Here is a 22,742-nt window from a genome sequence, read left to right on the forward strand (position 1 = left end):
GTTCGAGTCACATGTAGGCCAGGTCAGGTAAGGACGGCAGATTTCCTTCTCTAAAGGACACGAGTGATTGGGTTTAACTGCCATTTCCTGTCGCTGTGCTCCTGTGTCTGATTGCAGATACTGGCTGAAGCTGAGGTCTGAACTCAGCTCTCCTTTGTAGTCCAAACATGTAAATCTACTGGTACTCAATAAAGAATGAACAAAGAACAATACAGGACAGGAACAGGCCCTTCGGCCCTCCAAGCCTTCACCAGTCATGATACCAACCTTGGCCAAAACCCTCAGCGCTTCCTGGTGCTGTATCCATCTATACCCATCCTATCCATGTGCTTATCAAGATGCCGTTAATGTATCTGCTTCCACAACTTCCCCAGGCATCGCGTTCCAGGTACTCACCACCCTCTGTGTAAAAAGACTGCCTCGCACATCTCCTCTAAACTTTGCCCCATGGACCTTAAACCTATGCCCCCTGGTGACTGACCCCTCCACCCTGGGAAAGAGTGCCTGCCGATCCACCCTATCCATGCCCCTCATAATCATGTAGACCTCTATCAGGTCACCCCTCAACCTCCATCTTTCTAATGAAAGCAGTCAGAGTCTATTCAGCCTCTCCACATAGCTAACACCCTCCAGACCAGGCAACATCCTGGTAAACCTCCTCTGCACCCTCTCCAAAACCTCCACATCCTTCTGGTAGTGTGCCGACCAGAATTATGAGCAATATTTCAAGTACGGCCTTACCAAGGTTCTATATAACTATAGCATGACTTGCCAGATATATTTTATACTCAATGCCCCGTCCAATGAAGGCAAGCATTCTGTATACTTTCTTGACTACCTTGTCCACTTATATTGCCACCTTCAAAGGTCTGGGGCTGGATTCTCCGCCGACGGGATGCTCCGTTTTGCCGGCATCCTGGGGGTTTCCCCGACGGTATGGGGCTGCCCCACAATGGGAAAACCTATTGACTAGCCGCCGTAACCGGAGCATCCTGCCGGTGGGGTAAAGCAGAAATGTGGAGCGACGGGGCGGAAAATCTAGCCCCTGTCGACCTGCATACCCAGATCTTTCTGACTGTCTATATTCCTAAGAGTTTTGCCATTTACGGTATATTTATTCTCTATGTTAGTCCTATCAAAATGCATTACCTCACATTTGTCCGGATTAAACTCCATTTGCCATTTCTCTGCCCAAGTCTCCAACCTATCTATATCCTGCTGTATCCTCTGACAATCCTCAACACTATCTGCCACTCCACCAACCTCGGTGTCATCCGTGAACTTACCAAGCAGACCAGCTACACTTTCCTCCAAATCGTTCATGAATACTACAAACAACACAGGCCCCAGCACTGATCTCTGCGCAACACCACTAGTCACAACCTTCCATTCAGAAAAACACCCTTCTACTGCTACCCTTTGCCTCCTGTGACCGAGCCAGTTCTGCATCCATCTGGCCACCTCACCTCTGATCCCGTGTGACTTCACCTTTTGTACCGGTACCAATAGATTTGAATGTCGGCGCAGGCAAGCTAATGCTATAATAGATAAAACTCGGAAGACAGCTTACCTGCTGCAGTTGGGTGTGCAGTTCCAGTGATTTCTTCAGGGTGATGCATTTGATCCTCATTTCATCAACTAAGTCGTCACAGAAGTGGCGGAGTTCTTTGCATTTCTCATCGATTAAATCCTCTGCGTAATGGTGATTGGATACCAACTGGTTGGCTTGTGAGACCAGATCCTGCGCATTCCCAATTAACTCCTGTGAAGAACACATTCCATTCACTTTTCATGTGAGACCATCAAAAGCACAAGGACAAACGAAATAGGAGCAGAAGGAGGCCATTCGGCCCTCCGAGCCTGCTCCGCCATTTGATAAGATCATGGCTGGTGTTTCAAGTTCTACATTCCCATCCAATCCCAGATAACCTTTGATTCCTTTGCCCAACAAGAATCTAGCCATTGAAAATATTTAATGATCCCGCTTTCATTGCCTTCTGAGACCGTGAGTTCCAAAATCCCACAACCCACGGGGAACATAAAAACTGACTGAAAGGTTTCAATAGGTTTGTGAAGAGAAATGGATTGGTGAAGACCAATGTAGGTCCCTTACCGTCAGAAACAGGGTAATTTATATGAGGGGACAAAGAAATGACTGACCAACTAAGCACAGACTTTGCTTCTGCCTTGACAAGGGAGGAGACAAATAAGATACAGAATTGTTGGGGAACTCAGGGTTTAGTGAGAGGGAGGAACTGAAGGAAAGCAGTGTTAGTAGAGAAATGGTGTTGGGGAAATTGATGCGATTGAAGGTTGAAAAATCCCCAGGGCCTGATAATCTATATCCTAGAGTACATTAGGAAGTGGCTCAGAAATAATGGATGCATTGGTGGGTCATCTTCCAAGATTCCACAGACTCTGGAACAGTTCCTACAGATTGGAGGGTGGCTAATGTAACCAACTATTTAAAAAGGGAGGTAAAGAGAAAGCAGGGAATTAAACGCCTGTACGCCTGACGACAATAGTGGGGAAAATGCAAGAGTCCATTATAAAAGATTTAATAGCAGGGCACGTGGAAAACAATGGCAGGGTCAGACAGAGTCAGCATGGATTTACGAAAGGGAAATCATACTTGACAAATCTTACTGGAATTCTTTGAGGATGTAGTAGAGGTGATGAGGGGGAGCCAGTGGACGTGGTTTATTTGGATTTTCAGAAGGTTTTTGACAAAGTCCCACATCAGAGATTAGTGTGTAAAATTAAAACTTGTGAAAATGAAATGAAATGAATGAAATGAAAATCGCTTATTGTCACGAGTAGGCTTCAATGAAGTTACTGTGAAAAGCCCCTAGTCGCCACATTCCGGCGCCTGTCCGGGGAGGCTGGTACGGGAATCGAACCATGCTGCTGGCCTGCTTGGTCTGCTTTAAAAGCCAGCGATTTAGCCCAGTGAGCTAAACCAGCCCGTGCAGACGGAAAACAAAGAATAGGAATAAACGGGTATTTTTTCAAATGGCAGGCAGTGACTAATGGGCTACCACAGGGATCAGTACTAGGAACACAGATATTCACAATGTATATAAATGATTTGGACGAGGAAATTAAATACACTATCTCCAAATTTTCAGATGACACAAAGCTGGTTAGGAGGGTGAGTTGTGAGTGAGGAGGATGCAGAGATGCTTCAGTATGGTTAAGGCATATTCAATGAGTGGGCAAATGCATGGCAGATGCAGTATAATGTGGAAAAAGGTCAGATTATCCACTTTGATAGTTAAAACGGGAAGGCAGACTATTATCTGAATGGCTATTGATTGAGAAAGGGTAACATGCAACGAGACCTGGGTGTCCTTGTGCACCAGTCGCTGAAGGTAAGCGTGCAGGTACAGCAGGGGGTAAAGAAGGCTAATGGTATGTTGGCCTTCATTGTGAGAGGATTCGAGTACAGGAGCAGGGATGTCTTGCTGCAATTATACAGGGCCTTGGTGAGACCACATCTGGAATATTGTGTGCTGCTTCGGTCTCCTTATCTAAGGAAGGATGTTCTTGCTATGGAGTCTTACAACATCAGATTAAACCTGGTGTTGTAAGACTTCTTACTGTCCTCACCCCAGTCCAACACCGGCATCTCCACATCCTTGCTGTGGAGGGATGCAAAGAAGGTTTACAAGACCGATTCCTGGGATGGCAGGATTGACGGATGAGGAGAGATTAAACCGTCACGATTGTATTTGCTGGAGTTCAGAAGAATGAGGGGGCTTTCTCATAGAAACCTATAAAGGTATAACAGGACTAGAAAAGAAGGATGTTCCAGGTGGTGAGGGAGACCAGAACCAGGGGCCACAGTCATTTTGAAATTAGTTGAACTTAAATTTCTTCACCCAGAGAGTGGGGAGCCTGTGGTATTTGCTGCCACAGAAAGTAGTTGAGGCCAAAACATTGTGAGTTTTCGAGGAGCTAGATGTAGCTCTTGGGGCTAAAGGGATCAAAGAACAGGATACTGAGTTGGATGATCAGAATGAATGATGGAACAGGCCTGAAGGGCCAAATGGCCTCTTCCTGCTTCTATTTTCTATGTTTCTGTGGACGGAATTCTCAGGGCGTTTGCTGGTTGCGGGATTCTCTGGTCGCACTGGCAGCGCACGTCCACCTGAGGGTTTCCTGGCGGCAACGGGGGAGGGGGGGGAGGGGGGGGAGAGGGGGGAGGGGGGAGGGGGTAGGGAGGGGGGGGGGGCTGGTTCAATGGGAATTTCCATTGACTGCAGCAGGAGCAGATAACCCGACTGCTAGCGAAGTGCATGCCGCCATTCCCCGCACACCCCCCTACCCCCCCACCTTATGTGCCTGCACCGGCTCTTTCAAAGAGTCATCCAACTCGACTCACTCCCCTGATCTTTCCCCGTTGCCCTGAAAATCTTTCCCCCTTCAAGTATTTATCAAATTCTCATTCGGAAGTTATTGTTCAACCACTTCCATCACCCCAATTCTGGCGAAGCAATGCACTTGATATCAACCAATAGCAATTGATTGGTATTGAGGTTATTAAAGTGAGTAGGATCCTGTTTTACTAGCCAATTTGGTGAGCAGGTGTGAAAGACCACTGTGCATTACTGCATCAAGAGAAAAGTAGCAATCTCACCAACCGAAACCAATTCAGATCACAAGGGGATCTGAAATGAAGAAACAATCAGCTGGATAATTAGGGGGAATGTAATCGATGTACTGAATACAGATTTTCAGACGGTTCTGTTTGGTGTCGGGGAGATGTAGTTGAACGAATTGAAAGCTGATTGACAGACAGTTCCTTCACTGTCTCCGGAGCTCCCATCCCGACTTGGAAATACATCGTCATTCTTTCACGACGTCACAATCCTGGAAATCCCCCCTCCTAACAGCACTGTGGGTGTACCTACACCACATAGATTGCGGCGGTTCAATAAGGCAGCTCACCACCACCTTCTCAAGGGCTGTAATGGATGGGCAATAAATGCTGGCCTCGCCAGCTATGCCCACATCCAGTGAACAATTAAACAAAACCCAAAAGTTTAAGTTCAATCTATCAGAATGAAAAATCAAAAATTTGAAACCAACAATAACTAGAAGGTTTTGCAAACTGACTTGCAGAAGGAGAAAACTTGGCCGATGCAATTTAACACTGAATTGTAGTAATGCTGAACAGAAGGACACTGAAGGGTATGGATAAACTGAGAGACCCTGGAACTCAAATCCGGGCATGCCTGTAGAAAAAGCCACAAAATTGGAAATTGGGGTTTGAGAAATAGGGGCATAAATACAGGCATGAATAAACTGCGGTTAAATTAGAGCATCACGTGCAGTTTTTGTTTCTCTGAAGTAGAGATTAAGAGGAGGTCAGATAATGAAATTCAATGGGGTGAATTTGAAGGAACACTTTTCCCATGTGCCCGAGTCCAGAACAAGGGCTTGAAGGAATAAATGGAAAATAGTGAAAAAAATAAATAAAATAGATCAAATAAAGAATTTTGGAGGAATTCTGAAGAATAATGAGAATGTGGAACTTGGTGCCATATGGAGAGGTTGAAACAGCAAGTGCTGATGTATTTCATAGACTCATGGACATGAAGGGGGTCAGAGGGATATGGACGTACAGACGTACAAATTAGGAGCAAGAGTAGGAAATTTGTCCCCTCGCGTCTGCTCTGCCATTTGATAAGACCATGGCCGATTGGATTGTGGCCACAACTCTACTTTCCCTCTGATTCCCGGCTTGGGTCACTGTCTGTGCGGAGTCTGCACGTTCTCCCCGTGTCTGCGTGGGTTTCCTCCGGGTGCTCCGGTTTCCTCCCAAAGTCCAAAGATGTGCAGGTTAGGTGGATTGGCCATGATAAATTGCCCCTTAGTGTCCAAAAAAAGGTTAGGCTGGTTACGGGGATGGGGGTGGAGGTGTGAGCTTTGGTAAGGTGCTCTTTCCAAGGGCCAGTGCAGACTTGATCGGCCGACTTGCCTCCTTCTGCACTGTAAATTCCATGATTCTATGATTCTATCCCCTTCTCCCTTTGACTCCCTTGCCGGTCAAGAATCTATCCATCTCTGCCTTAAAAATATTCAGTGACCCTGCCTTCACCGCTCTCTGGGGACGAGAATTCCACAGACTCACAACCCTCGGAGAATAAAAACTCCTGATCTTGCATTAATTAGAACATAGAACAGTACAGCACAGAACAGGCCCTTGATGTTGTGCCGAGCCATGATCACCCTACTCAAACCCACGTATCCACCCTATACCCTATACCCGTAACCCAACCCACCCATGTAAATAATAGGGTTGGATGGGAGGACGTCCGTGGGGAATATGAAAAGCCAGCATAGGCTGGATGGGCCGAATGGTCTGTCTCGGTGCTGTACATTATCTGAAACCTCATTAATTTCTATTCAGTAATAATTATGGAGTTTGATTCTGTTCCGTTGAACCATGGCCCTGCTACGAAGTCATCACTTTACCTGAGATTGTTCCTCAAGGTTACTCAATTCACAAAGAGCTTGTTCGGAGTGAGTTAGGCTGTCACCAGTTTCTGGGATGTATCCTTCCTCCGATGCCAAGTAATCCAAGGCTGCCTTTACCTGCCGAAGCAAATTAAAACTGAACACACTCAAAAAGCAAGATGACCTGTGAAAATTGTTGCAAAAGAGTTCAAGAGATTTATTCACTATTCTTAAACAGTTAACTTCAAATGTTTCCCATTGGTACACAGCAGGTCACCTTGTATCAGGGTGAGTTAGAGGATGTGTTACGTTACAGCAGTAGGGCTGTTTTACCAACGTACAAAACAGGCTCAGCGGCAGGAAACAAATGTTTTTGTGACTGGAAAGTTGTTTCCAGTGGGGTTCCCAGGACTCAGTACTCGGTCACCTACATTTTGTGGCATAAATTTAGAGTACCCAATTCTTTTTTATCTCAATTAAGGGGCAATTTAGTGTGGCCAATCCACCTACCCTTCACATCTTTGGGCTGTGGGGGTGAGACCCACACAGACACGGGGAGAATGTGCAAACGCCACACGGACAGCGACCCGGGGCCGGGATCGAACCCGGGAACTCGCGGCGTGAGGCAGCAGTGCTAACCACTGCGCCACCGTGCCACCCTGTGGTACGTATTAATGATTTGGATGTAAACGTAGTGGGAATGATCAAGAAGTTTGCAGATGACACAAAAATTGGCCAAGTGGTTGATAAGGAGGAGAGCTGTGCGCTGGATGAAGATATCAATGGATTGGTCAGGTGGGCAGTAAAGTGGCAAATGGAATTGAACCCAGAAAAATGTGGAGTGATGCATACGGGGAGGTCAATTGGGGACAAATGGGAAGATACTGAGAGGAGTAGAGGAAGTGAGGGCTGTTGGAGTGAATGCCCACAGATCCGTATAGATGGCAGGACAGACCGACAAGGTGGTTAAGAAAGTATAGGGACTCCTTTCCTTCATGAACTGAGCTATGTAAAAGCAGAGAGGTTTAGACTGCAACTGTACAAATCATTAGTTAGGCCACAATTTGAGTGTCGTGTGCAGTTCTGATCACCTCATTACAGCAAGGAAGTAATCACACTGGAGAGGGGGCAGAGGAAATTGACCAGGACATTGCCACATCTGGAAAATGGCAGCTATGAGGAAAGTTTGGACAGACGGAGGATGTTCTCCTTGGAACAGGGGAAGCCAAGGGGAGATTTGAACGAGATGCACAACATTGTGAGGGGCCTGGATTGAGTGGATGGGGTGGGGGGGGGGGGGGGCTATTTACCTTAGCAGTGAGGTCAATGGCTCGGCAATGTGGGTCATTGATTTAAAGTGACTGGTCGGAGGATCGAATGGAGATGAGACAAGATTTTCCCCGCAGAGGGTTGTAGAGGTCTGGAACTTACTGCTTAAAGAGTAGTGGAGGCAGAAACCCTCAACTCATTTAAGAAGTGTCCACATACGCACCTGAACTCCTGCAAGCTACAGACTACGGACCAAATGCTGGAAAGTGGGACTGGGTTGGGCGGCTCAATTTCCGGCAGGTTCAGACACGATGGGCCGAGTGGCCTCTTTCTGTGCCATAAACTTACTACAATTCTACGGGCAGGAAGAGGAAATCTGGCCCATCAGACTTTCCCCACACTCAGGGTGCCTCGTGGCTAGATACATCTTAGCTGCTCCATCTCTGTGTGATCTCCTGGGAGAGACAACCAACAGAGGAACAACCTCGGAAGCAGATAAGGGGAGAAAAGATACTCCGGAAAACTTAACAAAACGCAACAGTGGTTCTTGCAGGATGTTCATGTTACTTTTATAGTTCTCTGCTGCTGCTCAGGAGGCGTCAAGGGCAAAGTGTAGTCTTTAGAAGATAAAGCGCAGGTGCAGGCCATTCAGCCTCTCGAGCCTGTCCCACAAGCCAATAGGAACCAAATACTGGCTGGAGAGCGATCTGCCCTCAGGGGGCTCCTGCACGACCTGCCCGTTTCTTCTTGATTGCCTGGAAATTCCCATATGCAACAGGATGCAACTCCTGGCAGAACTGCCCTGCCATTCCTCTTATCTATTAGATAAGAAAACTTACTACTTCAAAAAAAAAACACTCGCCAGCTATTTTTCTGCCTTCTCCTACAGTCACTTAAAAATAGGGAGGTTAATTGAAAAGCTTTACTTAACTGTAATGATGAAAAAAGAATAACTGTTATAACATTGCAGGACGTGGCAACTAATTCCACACAGCAAGGTCCTTTTGTCATGAGAGAGTACCCTTTGAGAAATAGATGTTTAAGAAATGTACCTTTAAGAAATGCAGCTGCTCATGTTACTGGAGTGATGTCAGAGTGTGGGTGGAGCTGAGCTCTACTTCTGCTTTTTAGTTTCAGTTTGAGAAAAGCTTGGGTGTGTCTGTATTTTTTCAGTGAGCTGCATCTGCTGTTGATCTCTGCCATCCAAAGGCTATCTATGGGTCATTTGGCGAACTCAGAATTGTAAAAAAGTCTCAGTATTAAATGTAAACCCGTACCAGCCTCCCCAGACAGGCACCGGAATGTAGCGACTAGGGGCTTTTCACAGTAACTTCATTGAAGCCTACTCGTGACAATAAGCCATTTTCATTTTTTCAAATCTAATGTGCTCCTGTTTGAAGGTTTGTTTAGTCTTTTGAATGTAAAAGGACAGCATACAGGTTACTTAGTGTTGTATTCTTGGGGGGGGGGTGTATTTGATTTACTGGTTGCTAAGATATTCACTGTTTGTTTTAAAAAGGTTAACTTGAGTTCATAGAATAAACATTGTTTTGTTTTTAAAAAACACTGGTCCATTTTCTGCTGTACCACACCTGTAGAGCAGGCCGTGTGCTCCCCATACCACAATCTATTAAAAGTTGTGGGTCAGGTGAACTCCATGATACACTTTGGGGTTCTCTCAACCCTGGCCCATAACACTTTACACAGCAAGGAGTTACCAATCAGATTTTTTTAGTGATGTTGGTTGAAGGACAATGGGGAGGATTCCGTTGCTCTTATGCAGATATTGCCAGAGGATACTTCACATTCAACTGAGAGGGTAAACAGAGCCTGATAGACAGCACCTCCAGCTGTGCAGCACTCCCTCAGCAGTGGGCTGAATGTGTGCTCACATCCTTTGGGTGGTATTTGACCTTCCGACCCAAGAGAGGTACAAGGTGCCCACTGAGCTTCAGCGGATATCTTCAACAGAGGAATTAACCCGCGGAATTTTGTGGAAACGTATCGATGAGTGTCACATCCTGATCAATTCTGCTAATGGAGTGATAGGGTCAGGCAACTAATTACCTCTTCGAAAGCGTGTTCAAATCTCCAGAGCTGGAGGCATTGTTCAAGTTTGAGCAGATGCTTTTCCCAAAAGCCATCAAAAGCCGTTTCCATCTCGTGCAACTGGGCAAGGAGCCTGTGTTCGGAGACAGAGGAGCAATAAGATAATAAATCTGGCTCGAGTCACTCGGTCCCAATCACAGGGAAACCTAACCAATCAGTGCTGGTGTTGCTCTAACGTATATGAGGCTCTAACGTATCTTTCAATTCCACTCTCGAAGATTGCTGAAAAGGGAGACATGCAGCTGAATCTTTTCGTCTTCCACTCATCAGGACAAACACAACAATGCCAAATTTCAAACAATCACAATAATAATAATCTTTATTAGCGTCACAAGTAGACTTTATTAACACTGCAATGAAGTTACTGCAATGAAGCCACACTCCGGCATCTGTTCGGGTACACAGAGGGAGAATTCAGAATGTTCAATACACCTAACTGCACATCTTTCGCGACTTGTGGGGGGAAACCGGAGCACCCGTAGGAAACCCACGCAGACACGGGGAGAACGTGCATACTCCACACAGACAGTGACCCAAGCCGGGAATTGAACCTGGGATCCTGGCGCTGTGAAGCAACAGTGCAAACCACTGTGCTACCATGCCATCCCATAACTAAATACTTCTCAAGTGTTATGTGGGTCTCCACCACCCTTTCAGGCTGCGAGTTCCACACTCCCACCACCCTCAGGGTGAAAAGGTTTTTCCTCACATCCCCTCTAAACCTCCTGCCCCTCACCTTAAATTTATGGCCCCCGCACTCTCTCTCTCCCCCCGGGTCATTTACCCCTCCACCAAGGGGAATAGTTTCTCCCTGTCGACTCTATCTATGCCCCTCACAATTTTATACACCTCAATCATGTCCCCCTCAGTCCTCTGGCTCCACACAGAAATGACCATTGTGGTCCTTAATGGGCTCCAGCTGAACTGAGCAAAACATTCTGTTTGGTTCGGGGATTTTCTTAAATCCGAGCCAGGTCTTTGAGGATTCCAAGCAGGAAGAAGTGCCAATTCATAATCTTAATTCTCAGACTAAACATTTGTTGCTGGACAAGGTGATTAAAGGATTTGGAGCCATGCTGTATGGATGGAGCTATGGATCAGCTGTGATTTCATTGAATGGAGAAACAAGTTGAGAGGCTGAATGGCTTCCTCCTGTTACATAGAAACATGAACCATTGAATTCTTACAGTGCAGAAGGAGGCCATATGGCCCATCAAGTCTGCACTGCCCCCCCTTGAAAGAGCACCCTACCTAGGCACATCCTAACCCTGCAACCCCATGACCTCACCTAACCTGCACATCTAGGCAGCACGGTAGCATGGTGGTTAGCATAAATGCTTCACAGCTCCAGGGTCCCAGGTTCGATTCCCGGCTGGGTCACTGTCTGTGTGGAGTCTGCAGGTCCTCCCCGTGTGTGCGTGGGTTTCCTCCGGGTGCTCCGGTTTCCTCCCACAGTCCAAAGATGTGCGGGTTAGGTGGATTGGCCATGCTAAATTGCCCGTAGTGTCCTAAAATGTAAGGTTAAGGGGGGGGTTGTTGGGTTACGGGAATAGGGTGGATACGTGGGTTTGAGTGGGGTGATCATTGCTCGGCACAACATCGAGGGCCGGAGGGCCTGTTCTGTGCTGTACTGTTCTATGTTCTATGTTCTATCTTTGGACACTAAGGGCAATTTAGCATGGCCAATCCACCTAACCTGCACATCTTTGTACTGTGGGAGGAAACCAGAGCACCCGGAGGGGACCCACGCACACACGGGGAGAACATGCAGACTCCACACAGACAGTCACCCAAGGTCGGAATTCAACCCGGGTCCCCAGAACTGTGAGGCAGTAGTGCTAATTACCATGCCACCTTGGGCTAGTGCAATGTCAATTCCAGCCCCCCTTGCCATCTGTCCTCGGCTGGCAGGATTCAGTCAGTCACGATGGAATATTTTACCAAGCTTTCTGTTCCTCTGCTAGTGTCTGCCGGTTTTACTTCCGAAATGCTTTTTTGGGGAGTTGAGAAATTGATTTTGTCCTTTATTTGGGCGGGCAAAGTGGCAGGGATTCGAAGAATGGCCCTTCAGAGGGACCGACAGTCAGGGGGCATGGCGTTGCCAAGTCTGATTTATTATTACTGGGTGGCAAATACGGAGAAGATGTCAGGGTGGTTTGGGGATCCAGAAGATACTTGTGTACGGCTGCAGTCAAAATCATGTAGGGGTCGGGGTTCAGGGCACTAGCCTCACTCCCGTTCGCACTGGTGAAATATTGGGAAAATCTGGGCCGGGATTCTCCGACACTGCACCGGGTCGGAGAATCTCCGGGAGCAGGCGCGAATTCTGCCCCGCCGCTCCGACGCCGGCTGCCCTATGCTCCGCCGCGTTTTTCGGGCGGGAGCGGGTTTCCTGCCACTCCGGTCGGGGGCCGTTGACAGCGGGCCCCCCCGCAGATTCTCCGGGCGCCAATAGGCCGAGCGGCCGTCCATTTTTGGCCAGTCTCGCCGCTGTAAATTACTCACCTCACGCACGGCTGGACCTGGCAGGTGAGTGTGCGGGGTCGGTACTCGGGGGGCGGGGGGGCGTCACGGTGGCCTGGCCCACGATTGGGGCCTACCGATCTGCAGGTGAGCTTGTTCTGTGGGGGGACTTAATTCTTATATGCCGGGCCCCTGTACGTCTCCACCCTATTGCCCGGGGGCCGGCGCGGAGAAGAGAACCCCCCCCTCCGCGCATGCGCAATAATACGCCGGCCGATCTGCGCATGTACAGAATCACGGCCGCCGTTCCGCGCATGCGCGAGATCACGCCGGATGGAGGGGCACCAACCCCTCCAGCACCACCAAGCCCCCTAGAAAGGTGAGAATTCCTCTTCTGGGACAGTTGATGCCGGAGTCGTTGGCGCCGGTTTTCCCGCCGGCGTGGGGGCTTAATCCCCAGAGGGGCGAATCCCGGTCCTGCTGCTTGTTTCCACCCTGAAGATATGGAGACAATTTCAGCAACTGTTTAAATTAGGGCCTTATCAAAGTTGGCTCCGATCTGCGTGAATCATGGGCTGGATTATCTGTAATACGCCAAAATCGGGAATTGATTCCCACGCCAAAATCGGGAAATGATTCCCACGCCAAAATCGGAAATTGATTCCCACGCCAAAATCGGGAATTGATTCCCACGCCAAAATTGGGAATTGATTCCCACGCCAAAATCGGAGCTGGCGCCGGTTTGCCCCCCAAATGGCATCTTCATGACACACAGGCGGGTGGGGGGCACTGAGGGAGGTTGTTTTGTCAGTGGGGGGGGAGCACTGAAGGAGGTTGTTTTGTCAGTGGGGGGCACTGAGGGAGGTTGTTTTGTCAGTGGGGGGGGCACTGAGGGAGGTTGTTTTGTCAGTGGGGGGGGAGTTGAGGGAGGTTGTTTTGTCAGTGGGGTGGGCACTGAGGGAGGTTGTTTTGTCAGTGGGGGGAGTTGAGGGAGGTTGTTTTGTCAGTGGGGGGGTAGTTGAGGGGGGTTGTTTTGTCAGTGGGGGGGGTTGAGGGACGTTAATTTGTCAGTGGGGGGGGTCGTGACAGGTGTGTTGTTTGGGTGGGATGTGTTGTTTTCGTATTATGTATGAAACGGAAAATGGTGGTATCAAAATATATATTTTTTAAATACGTGCCCCGCCCCCCCTGACCCCAGAGTCACAACACAGGTGAAATTAGATTTTATATTGATAGCCGTGGCTTTGGTTGAGTTGGTTGACTCACAGAGACAGCAGACAACAGGGAGAAGGAGAAAACTCAGCTCTTCTTCTTCGAGGGTCTCGAGGTTTCTGGCAAGTTTACTCCGAAGAAACACCTGGCAGGAACCAACCACTGACTGTTGTCAGGCAGAATACTGGCCCTGGCCAGTTGCCAGTTACCCAATCAAACTGACGTCCTCCAAAACTGTTTCCGAAGCTTCACTTAGCCCCGATGAGTCTGCTATCTCCTCTCCAAAATACAAAACCTAGGAACACACTGTCCTAGAGAGCACTCTTCTGCTTAAAGGCACATTCCAACTATGGATCCATGGACCAAAAGTAATCAGGTAAAATAAATGGGAACAAAGGAAATAGAACATAGAACAGTACAGCACAGAACAGGCCCTTCGGCCCTCAATGTTGTGCCGAGCCATGATCACCCTACTCAAACCCACGTATCCACCCTATACCCGTAACCCAACAACCCCCCCCCTTAACCTTACTTTTATTAGGACACTACGGGCAATTTAGCATGGCCAATCCACCTAACCCGCACATCTTTGGACTGTGGGAGGAAACCGGAGCACCCAGAGGAAACCCACGCACACAGGGGGAGGACGTGCAGACTCCACACAGACAGTGACCCAGCTGGGAATCGAACCTGGGACCCTGGAGCTGTGAAGCATTTAGGCTAACCACCATGCTACCCTGCTGCCCAAATAAACAGGAAGGATTCTTACACTGTGAACCCCTAACAAAACCTGAAAACTCTCCGTGTGCTTTCCAGAGTGGATACCCAGAGAGTGAACAATATCAAACCCAGGGTTCCTTTGACATCGCTCACCTTTTCACAGTCGCTCGATCTCCATCCTTCTCCATTGTACACTGTGCATTAGTGTCAGGCACCATGAGGTTGGTCAGAAGCAGGTCACCCTCCTTAATCACCCTTTGAACGTCATTCTGTGCAAGCGAACAAACAGCAGCCGATTCAACAAGGTGGTCAACCATTCCAAATCAACAGTAACTACCTGCACTTAAGTGGTGCCTTTAACAATACGTCCCAGGAGTGCTTCGCAGAAGTGATTACCAAAATAATATTTGACACTTAGCCACATAGCGAGACAGGCAGATTACAGATAATCAAAAGCTCGGTCAAAGAGGCAGATTTAAGATGTAAGATTTAACGGTGCACCAGTACCAGGAATCTTAACGAAAGAACATGCATTTTTCTAGGGTCTTTCATGAGCCCAGGATGTCCCAGTGCACTTTGCACACAATGACATACTTTGGAAATGTTGTCACTGCTGCGTGTAAACAAGCCTGGCAGCCAATTCTGCCACACAAGAAAGCTGCCACAGTGACGTGATAATGATCAGATAAGTTGTTTTTATTCGATAAATATTGTCCAGGAGAACAGAAAGAACTCCCCTGCTCTGCTTCATGTGAACATACGAGGGGCCATTCAGCCCCTCGAGCTTGCTCTATCATTTAATAAAATCATGGCTGATTTGTTTGCGTTTCGAATTCCACATTCCCATCAAACCCGATAACCTTTGATTACCTTGCCGACAAGAATCTATCTGCCTCAGCCTTAAAAATATTCAATGACCCCCCCCCCCCCCCCCCTCCCCCCCCACCCCATCCACCCACCTCAACCACCTTCGGAGGCTGAGAGTTCCAAAGTTCCATAATCCTCGGAGAGGGGAAATGGCTTCTGCTCATCACTACTCTAAAAGGATGGCCTTTAATTTTAATGATGTGGAGATGCCGGCGTTGGACTGGGGTGAGCACAGTAAGAAGTCTACCTCTCCAGTCACCTGAGGAAGGAGCTGCGCTCCGAAAGCTCGTGTTTGAAACAAACCTGTTGGACTTTAACCTGGTGTTGTAAGACTTCTTACTTCAATTTTAAAACAGTGCTCCCTAATTCTGGACTCACTAGACGAGGAAACGTTATTTTCATCCAATTCGCCAAGACCGTTTAGGATCTATTTTCCTTCCAGCAAGTCACCTCTTTCTCATGTAACCTCCAGTGGAAACAAGCCCAGTCTGTCCACCCTTTCTTCATAAGACAACCCGCTCAATCCAGTAAATCTCCTCTGAACTGCCCCCAACACATTTCCATCTTCCTCAAATAAGGAAACCAAAACTGCACACAGTATTCGAGATGTAGTCTGAACCATGTTATGTGCAACTGAAATCTAATATTCTTGGTTCTATTTTTCAATTTATTTTATTAATTCGAGGGATGTTGGCTTTGTTCGTTAGGCCAGTATTTATTGCCCATCCCTAGTTTCCCATGAGAAGGTGGTGGCGAGCTGTCTTCTTGAACTGCTGCTGTCTTCTTGAACTGCTGCTGTCCATGTGGTGTAAGTCCACCCATAATGCTGTTAGCGAGGGAGTTCCAGGATTTTGCCCCAGCGACAGTGAAGCAATGGTGATATATTTCCAAGTCTGGGTGGTGAGTGGCTTAGAGAGGAACTTCCAGGTGGTGGGGTTCCCAAATGTCTGCTGTCCTTGTCCTTCTCGATGGCTGAAGTTGTGGGTTTGGAAGCCTAAGGAACCTTGGTGAGTTCCTGCAGTGCATCTTGTAGATGGTACACACAGCTGCCAGTGTTCGATGGTGGAGGAGGGTTTGAATGTTTGTGGACGGGGTTAGCAATCAAGTGGCCTGGATGGTGTTGAGCTTCTTGAGTGTTGTTGGAGCCGCACTCATCCAGGCAAGAGAGTATTCCACTACACTCCTGATTTGTGCCTTGGAGATGGTGGACAGGCTTTGGGAAGTCAAGAGGTGAGTCACCCGCTGCGGAGTTCCCAGCCTCTGATCTGCTCTTTTAACCACAGTATTTATAGAGCTGGCCCAGTTCAGTTTCTGGCCAATGGTAACCCCCAGGATGTTGATGTTCAATTGCTCAAATATTTAACGTTGAATTCCTCTCGTCATGAAGAAAGTATTCCATTGGCCTTCTTAATTACTTGTACCTGCATACAAAGGTTTTGTGACCCCTCCACACCTCGGAATTCTGCAGTCATTCTTCATTTAAGTAATGCTCTGCTTTTTTATTCTTCCTGCCAAAGTGAACATATTCCCACATTACACTCCACCTTCTGCCAGATGTTTGCCTGCTCACTCAACTGATCTACATCCGTCTGCACCCCGCTTACGTCCACTTCACAACATACTTTGCAACCTAACTTTGCAAATCGTCTGCAAATTTAGCTACCTCACCTCAGTCATTGATACAAATTGTAAAACGTGGAGGCCCAGCTCAGACCCCTGCAGGACATCGCTCTGCCGTCACACCCTGCCAATCAGAAAATGGCCCTTTTCTGCTGGCCTCTGGTTTTCTGCCAGTCAGCCAGACTTGTACCCTGGCTAACTTGTTACCCCTGACACCGTGAGCTTTTATTTTCTACAATAACCTTTGATGCGGCACCTTCTCAAAAGCCTTCTGGAAATCCCAGTACAGCCCTTCTCCAGGCTCCGCTTTATCTAAGGCGTAAGTTTCTCCTTCCAAGAACACCAATAAAACATGATTGCCCTTTCTCAAAACTTCAAAATACTGGCCATGGAATCTTTTACTTTCACAACAAGAGCTGTCATTTTGAGATTCCATTGGAAAGATGGCACCTCCGGGGGTGCAGCACTTCCGCAAAATAGGAAATTATGGAAATGAACAGCCGCTCCCTCCGCGTCTGTACAAACAATGGATTTGTGATTTTAATTCAGGGGACAAAATCCCACTGAGGATCCCCCAGTTCTCTGCTATAATTTGAGCAAGAGGTTTCCATAAACGTCAGGAAAACAGAAACTGAAGTCGTTCCTGGGATTCACTCACCGGACGGATAGCAGATGAAATGGAGAGTCACGGAATCGTCCAGCACCAAAGGAAGTTATTTGATGCGGCGCTGTCAGGTGCAGGTCATCTGATCACCTAATGTGGTCTCCTCTATATCGGAGAGACCAAACGCAGACTGGGTGATCGCTTTGCTGAGCATCTTCGATCTGTGCGCATCCAGGACCCGGACCTTCCCGATGCTTTAACACAAGACCCTGCTCCCATGCCCACATGTCTGTCCTTGGCCTGATGCAATGTTCCAGTGAAGCTCAACACAAACTGGAGGAACAACATCTCATCTTCCGGTTAGGCACGCTACAGCCTTCCGGCCTGAACATCGAATTCAACAACTTCAGATGATCAGCTCTACCCCACCTCGACCCATTTGTTTTCATCCCATTTTATTTTAACTGCCTTTTACCTTTTATTTCTTTCTTGTCTTTCTTTATATATATTTTGCCCCCACTCTTTCCCCTTATCTTATCCCTCCCTTTTTCTCATTTTACCTCTCTCCCACCCATTTTCCCCCTCCCCCCACACCTACATCTGTCACAGCTTACCCTCTGATTTTAGTTTCTCTGCCATTTGGCCTTTCACACCTTTTATTCTCTCTGGGAACTTTGCCTTGGTTTCTGCGCCTATGACTCTCATTCCCACACCCCACAGTATAAATATTTCCCACTTTTAGCTTTGACAAAGGGTCATCTGGACTCGAAACGTTAGCTCTTTTCTCTCCCTTCAGAAGCTGCCAGACCTGCTGAGATTTTCCAGCATTTTCTCTTTTGGTCACAGGGTCACCCTGCGCGCTGTGAATGCTGATCACCCTGCTGGCTGTGAGTGATGACCACCCTGCTGGCTGTCAGTGCTGATCACCCTGCTGGCTGTGAGTGCTGACCACCCTGCTGGCTGTCAGTGCTGATCACCCTGCTGGCTGTGAGTGCTGATCATCCTGCTGGCTGTGAGTGCTGATCACCCTGCTCGCTGTGAGTGCTGATCACCCTGCTCGCTGTGAATGCTGATCACCCTGCTGGCTGTGAGTGCTGATCGCCCTGCTGGCTGTGAGTGCTGACCATCCTGCTGGCTGTGAGTGCTGATCATCCTGCTGGCTGTGAGTGCTGATCATCCTGCTGGCTGTGAGTGCTGATCGCCCTGCTGGCTGTGAGTGCTGATCGCCCTGCGCGCTGTGAGTGCTGACCACCCTGCTGGCTGTGAATGCTGATCACCCTGCTCGCTGTGAATGCTGATCACCCTGCTGGCTGTGAGTGCTGATCACCCTGCTGGCTGTGAGTGCTGATCACCCTGCTGGCTGTGAGTGCTGATCACCCTGCTGGCTGTGAATGCTGATCACCCTGCTCGCTGTGAGTGCTGATCACCCTGCTGGCTGTGAGTGCTAATCACCCTGCTCGCTGTGAGTGCTGATCACCCTGCTGGCAGTGAGTGCTGATCATCCTGCTGGCTGTGAGTGCTGATCACCCTGCTGGCTGTGAATGCTGATCATCCTGCTGGCTGTGAGTGCTGATCACCCTGCTGGCTGTGAATGCTGATCACCCTGCTGGCTGTGAGTGCTGATCACCCTGCTGGCTGTGAGTGCTGATCGCCCTGCTGGCTGTGAGTGCTGATCGCCCTGCGCGCTGTGAGTGCTGACCACCCTGCTGGCTGTGAATGCTGATCACCCTGCTCGCTGTGAATGCTGATCACCCTGCTGGCTGTGAGTGCTGATCACCCTGCTGGCTGTGAATGCTGATCACCCTGCTGGCTGTGAGTGCTAATCACCCTGCTCGCTGTGAGTGCTGATCACCCTGCTGGCGGTGAGTGCTGATCGCCCTGCTGGCTGTGAATGCTGATCACCCTGCTGGCTGTGAATGCTGATCACCCTGCTCGCTGTGAGTGCTGATCACCCTGCTGGCTGTGAATGCTGATCGCCCTGCTGGCTGTGAGTGCTGATCACCCTGCTGGCTGTGAGTGCTGATCACCCTGCTGGCTGTGAGTGCTGATCACCCTGCTGGCTGTGAGTGCTGATCACCCTGCTGGCTGTGAATGCTGATCACCCTGCTGGCTGTGAATGCTGATCGCCCTGCTGGCTGTGAGTGCTGATCACCCTGCTGGCTGTGAGTGCTGATCACCCTGCTCGCTGTGAGTGCTGATCACCCTGCTGGCTGTGAATGCTGATCACCCTGCTGGCTGTGAGTGCTGATCACCCTGCTCGCTGTGAATGCTGATCACCCTGCTCGCTGTGAGTGCTGATCACCCTGCTGGCTGTGAATGCTGATCACCCTGCTGGCTGTGAATGCTGATCACCCTGCTGGCTGTGAGTGCTGATCACCCTGCTCGCTGTGAATGCTGATCACCCTGCTCGCTGTGAGTGCTGATCACCCTGCTGGCTGTGAATGCTGATCACCCTGCTGGCTGTGAGTGCTGATCACCCTGCTGGCTGTGAATGCTGATCACCCTGCTGGCTGTGAGTGCTGATCACCCTGCTCGCTGTGAATGCTGATCACCCTGCTGGCTGTGAGTGCTGATCACCCTGCTGGCTGTGAATGCTGATCACCCTTCTGGCTGTGAGTGCTGATCACCCTGCTCGCTGTGAGTGCTGATCACCCTGCTGGCTGTGAATGCTGATCACCCTGCTGGCTGTGAGTGCTGATCACCCTGCTCGCTGTGAGTGCTGATCGCCCTGCTCGCTGTGAGTGCTGATCACCCTGCTGGCTGTGAGTGCTGATCACCCTGCTGGCTGTGAGTGCTGATCACCCTGCTGGCTGTGAGTGCTGATCACCCTGCTGGCTGTGAATGCTGATCATCCTGCTGGCTGTGAATGCTGATCACCCTGCTCGCTGTGAGTGCTGATCACCCTGCTCACTGTGAATGCTGATCACCCTGCTGGCTGTGAATGCTGATCACCCTGCTGGCTGTGAGTGCTGATCACCCTGCTGGCTGTGAGTGCTGATCACCCTGCTGGCTGTGAATGCTGATCACCCTGCTGGCTGTGAATGCTGATCACCCTGCTGGCTGTGAATGCTGATCGCCCTGCTCGCTGTGAGTGCTGATCACCCTGCTGGCTGTGAGTGCTGATCACCCTGCTGGCTGTGAATGCTGATCACACTGCTCGCTGTGAGTGCTGATCACCCTGCTGGCTGTGAATGCTGATCACCCTGCTGGCTGTGAATGCTGATCACCCTGCTGGCTGTCAGTGCTGATCACCCTGCTCGCTGTGAGTGCTGATCACCCTGCTGGCTGTGAGTGCTGATCACCCTGCTCGCTGTGAATGCTCATCACCCTGCTCGCTGTGAATGCTGATCACCCTGCTGGCTGTCAGTTCTGATCATCCTGCTGGCTGTGAGTGCTGACCACCCTGCTGGCTGTGAATGCTGATCACCCTGCTGGCTGTGAATGCTGATCACCCTGCTGGCTGTGAATGCTGATCACCCTGCTCGCTGTGAACGCTGATCACCCTGCTCGCTGTCAGTGCTGATTACCCTGCTGGCTGTGAGTGCTTGCGGTGCACAAAGTGGCTGAAATGTTTCCTATAATGTTTCAGAAGTACTTTACTGACTTTGGGAACATCCTGACGCCATAAAAGGTGTTGTAGGAACACATGTCTTGCCCTCTTTTACACGAGTCCTGGACCTTTTGTATCAAAGGCAAGATGCCGCAAACTGAGCCAAGTTTGCCTTGTCAGCTGAGGGAACTTTACCAGCATATCCCCCTTTACAGAGAGTTATATCAAGTGATCTAGTCACTCTGTCATAGTGTTCACATTCTGCAAAGACTTCCCTCCACCTCTCTTCACCGCACATCCCTCTGTACCTTTCTCCCACACACGCTGATCAAACCTCCCTTCAATCCTACAATGAATGGACACTGTGCTTTCAATAGGCCAACATTGTAGCTTACCTTCAACTGGTTGTATTTTTCAGTTCTTGCAATGAGTAGGTCCTCTACAGAATGCAAATCATCGGGCAGTTCAGCCTCAGCTAGGTCAGTTCCAAACGCCTGCAGCATCTGAGCGATTTCCTTCACCATTACTGCAAAGCTCTCAATGGCCTGAATCCAAGAACAATAATACGTGGGTGAAGGTAATGCACCATTAGACACAGGTTTCAAGTGAAAATTGGAACCGCTGAGAGCTAAGGTGGACTCTTCCATATCTGATGCTGGTTGAGGGGCGGGAGGGGAGGGGGGAGACACCTTTAAAACACATTCCAGACTGTACCAATTATTCAGCGAAGCAGCACGTGCTGTGAACAGGATTTGGCTCTGATGCAGAGACAGAAGGATAAGAAAAAAAAAAGTGACACTAAATAGGTTTCACCAAAGTCTTCAATTTGTTCAGACAATGATTGCGATCTCAGAATGACAGAATTGTTAGGATGCAGAAGGAGACCATTCGGCCCATCGTGTCTGTGTCAGCTCTTGAAACGAGCATTTCAATTTTGTGCCATTCCCCTGTCTTTTCCCTGTACCCCTGCACGTGGTTTTCTATCACTATTTCACTAAAGTCGTTCAGTCTGGTTCCCAACTCTGGTTGAATAGATTCCTGGAGGATTCATCACATGACTTCCTGCCTCCATCAAGCCACAAAAGAAATTCTCCCCATCATTATAACCAACACACAAAAGCAGCCATGTATTTGTAAAACGTTTTTGATATCTCCAGGACTTTTCTTTCCTTAAGTTTTTTTACAGCAGTAACCAGGAGATTGTTTCTAGCTTTTTTGAGATCACAGAACAATTCTGGAGGATTGTCAGCCAATGGAGAGATTGGAGAAGGGCCGCATGGTGGCACAGAGGTTAGCACTGCTGCCTCACTGCGCCAAGGGCCAGGGTTGGATTCCAGCCTCGGGTGACTGTGTGGAGTTTGCACGTTCTCCCCGTGTCTGCGTGGGTTTCCTCTGGGTGCTCCGGCTTCCTCCAACAGTCCAAAGATGCGCAGGTTAGGTGGAGTTATGAGGATAGGGTCAGGGAGTGGGCTCAGGTAGGGTGCTTTTTAAGGTCCCTCTCTGTCCGCAGATGCTGTCAGACTTGCTGAGATTGTCCAGCATTTTCTGGTTTTGTGTGAGAGAGCTGTTATTTCCTAATCTGGGGCTGTCAACGTGAGACAGCAAGGTCTGTAGAACCCACCCATTACTTCTTTAGCATTTCATAAAAGAGGAATAATACACAACCACCTAAAGAAGCAGCAATTAGGAGAGGAAAATCATGGAAAGGTAGAAAAAGATTGGGAACTGGTACACTTAACAAATAATCTTTATATATTGTCAAAAGTAGGCATACTTTAACACTGCAATGAAGTTATTGTCAAAATCCCCTAGTCGCCACACTCCGGCGCCTGTTCGGGTACACAGAGGGAGAATTCAGAATTCTCA

At 48.8% G+C, this 22,742-nt stretch overlaps 1 protein-coding gene across 3 annotated transcripts in view; it reads right to left on the reverse strand.

Moving 5' to 3' along the window:
* The window catches only part of mcf2a (MCF.2 cell line derived transforming sequence a), a 212,208-nt gene that overhangs the window by 96,048 nt on the left and 93,418 nt on the right, over positions 1-22,742 (reverse strand). For all 3 annotated transcript variants that reach the window (XM_038775496.1, XM_038775498.1, XM_038775497.1), the window contains 5 exons: positions 21,272-21,421; positions 14,389-14,504; positions 9,799-9,913; positions 6,481-6,600; positions 1,571-1,762 (listed from right to left, as the gene is read on the reverse strand). In XM_038775496.1, coding sequence (XP_038631424.1) covers positions 1,571-1,762; positions 6,481-6,600; positions 9,799-9,913; positions 14,389-14,504; positions 21,272-21,421 — 693 coding nt within the window. The remainder of the gene's footprint in view (positions 1-1,570; positions 1,763-6,480; positions 6,601-9,798; positions 9,914-14,388; positions 14,505-21,271; positions 21,422-22,742) is intronic.

The sequence above is a fragment of the Scyliorhinus canicula genome, chromosome 17, assembly GCF_902713615.1.
Source record: "Scyliorhinus canicula chromosome 17, sScyCan1.1, whole genome shotgun sequence".
Classification (NCBI taxonomy): Eukaryota; Metazoa; Chordata; class Chondrichthyes; order Carcharhiniformes; family Scyliorhinidae; genus Scyliorhinus; species Scyliorhinus canicula.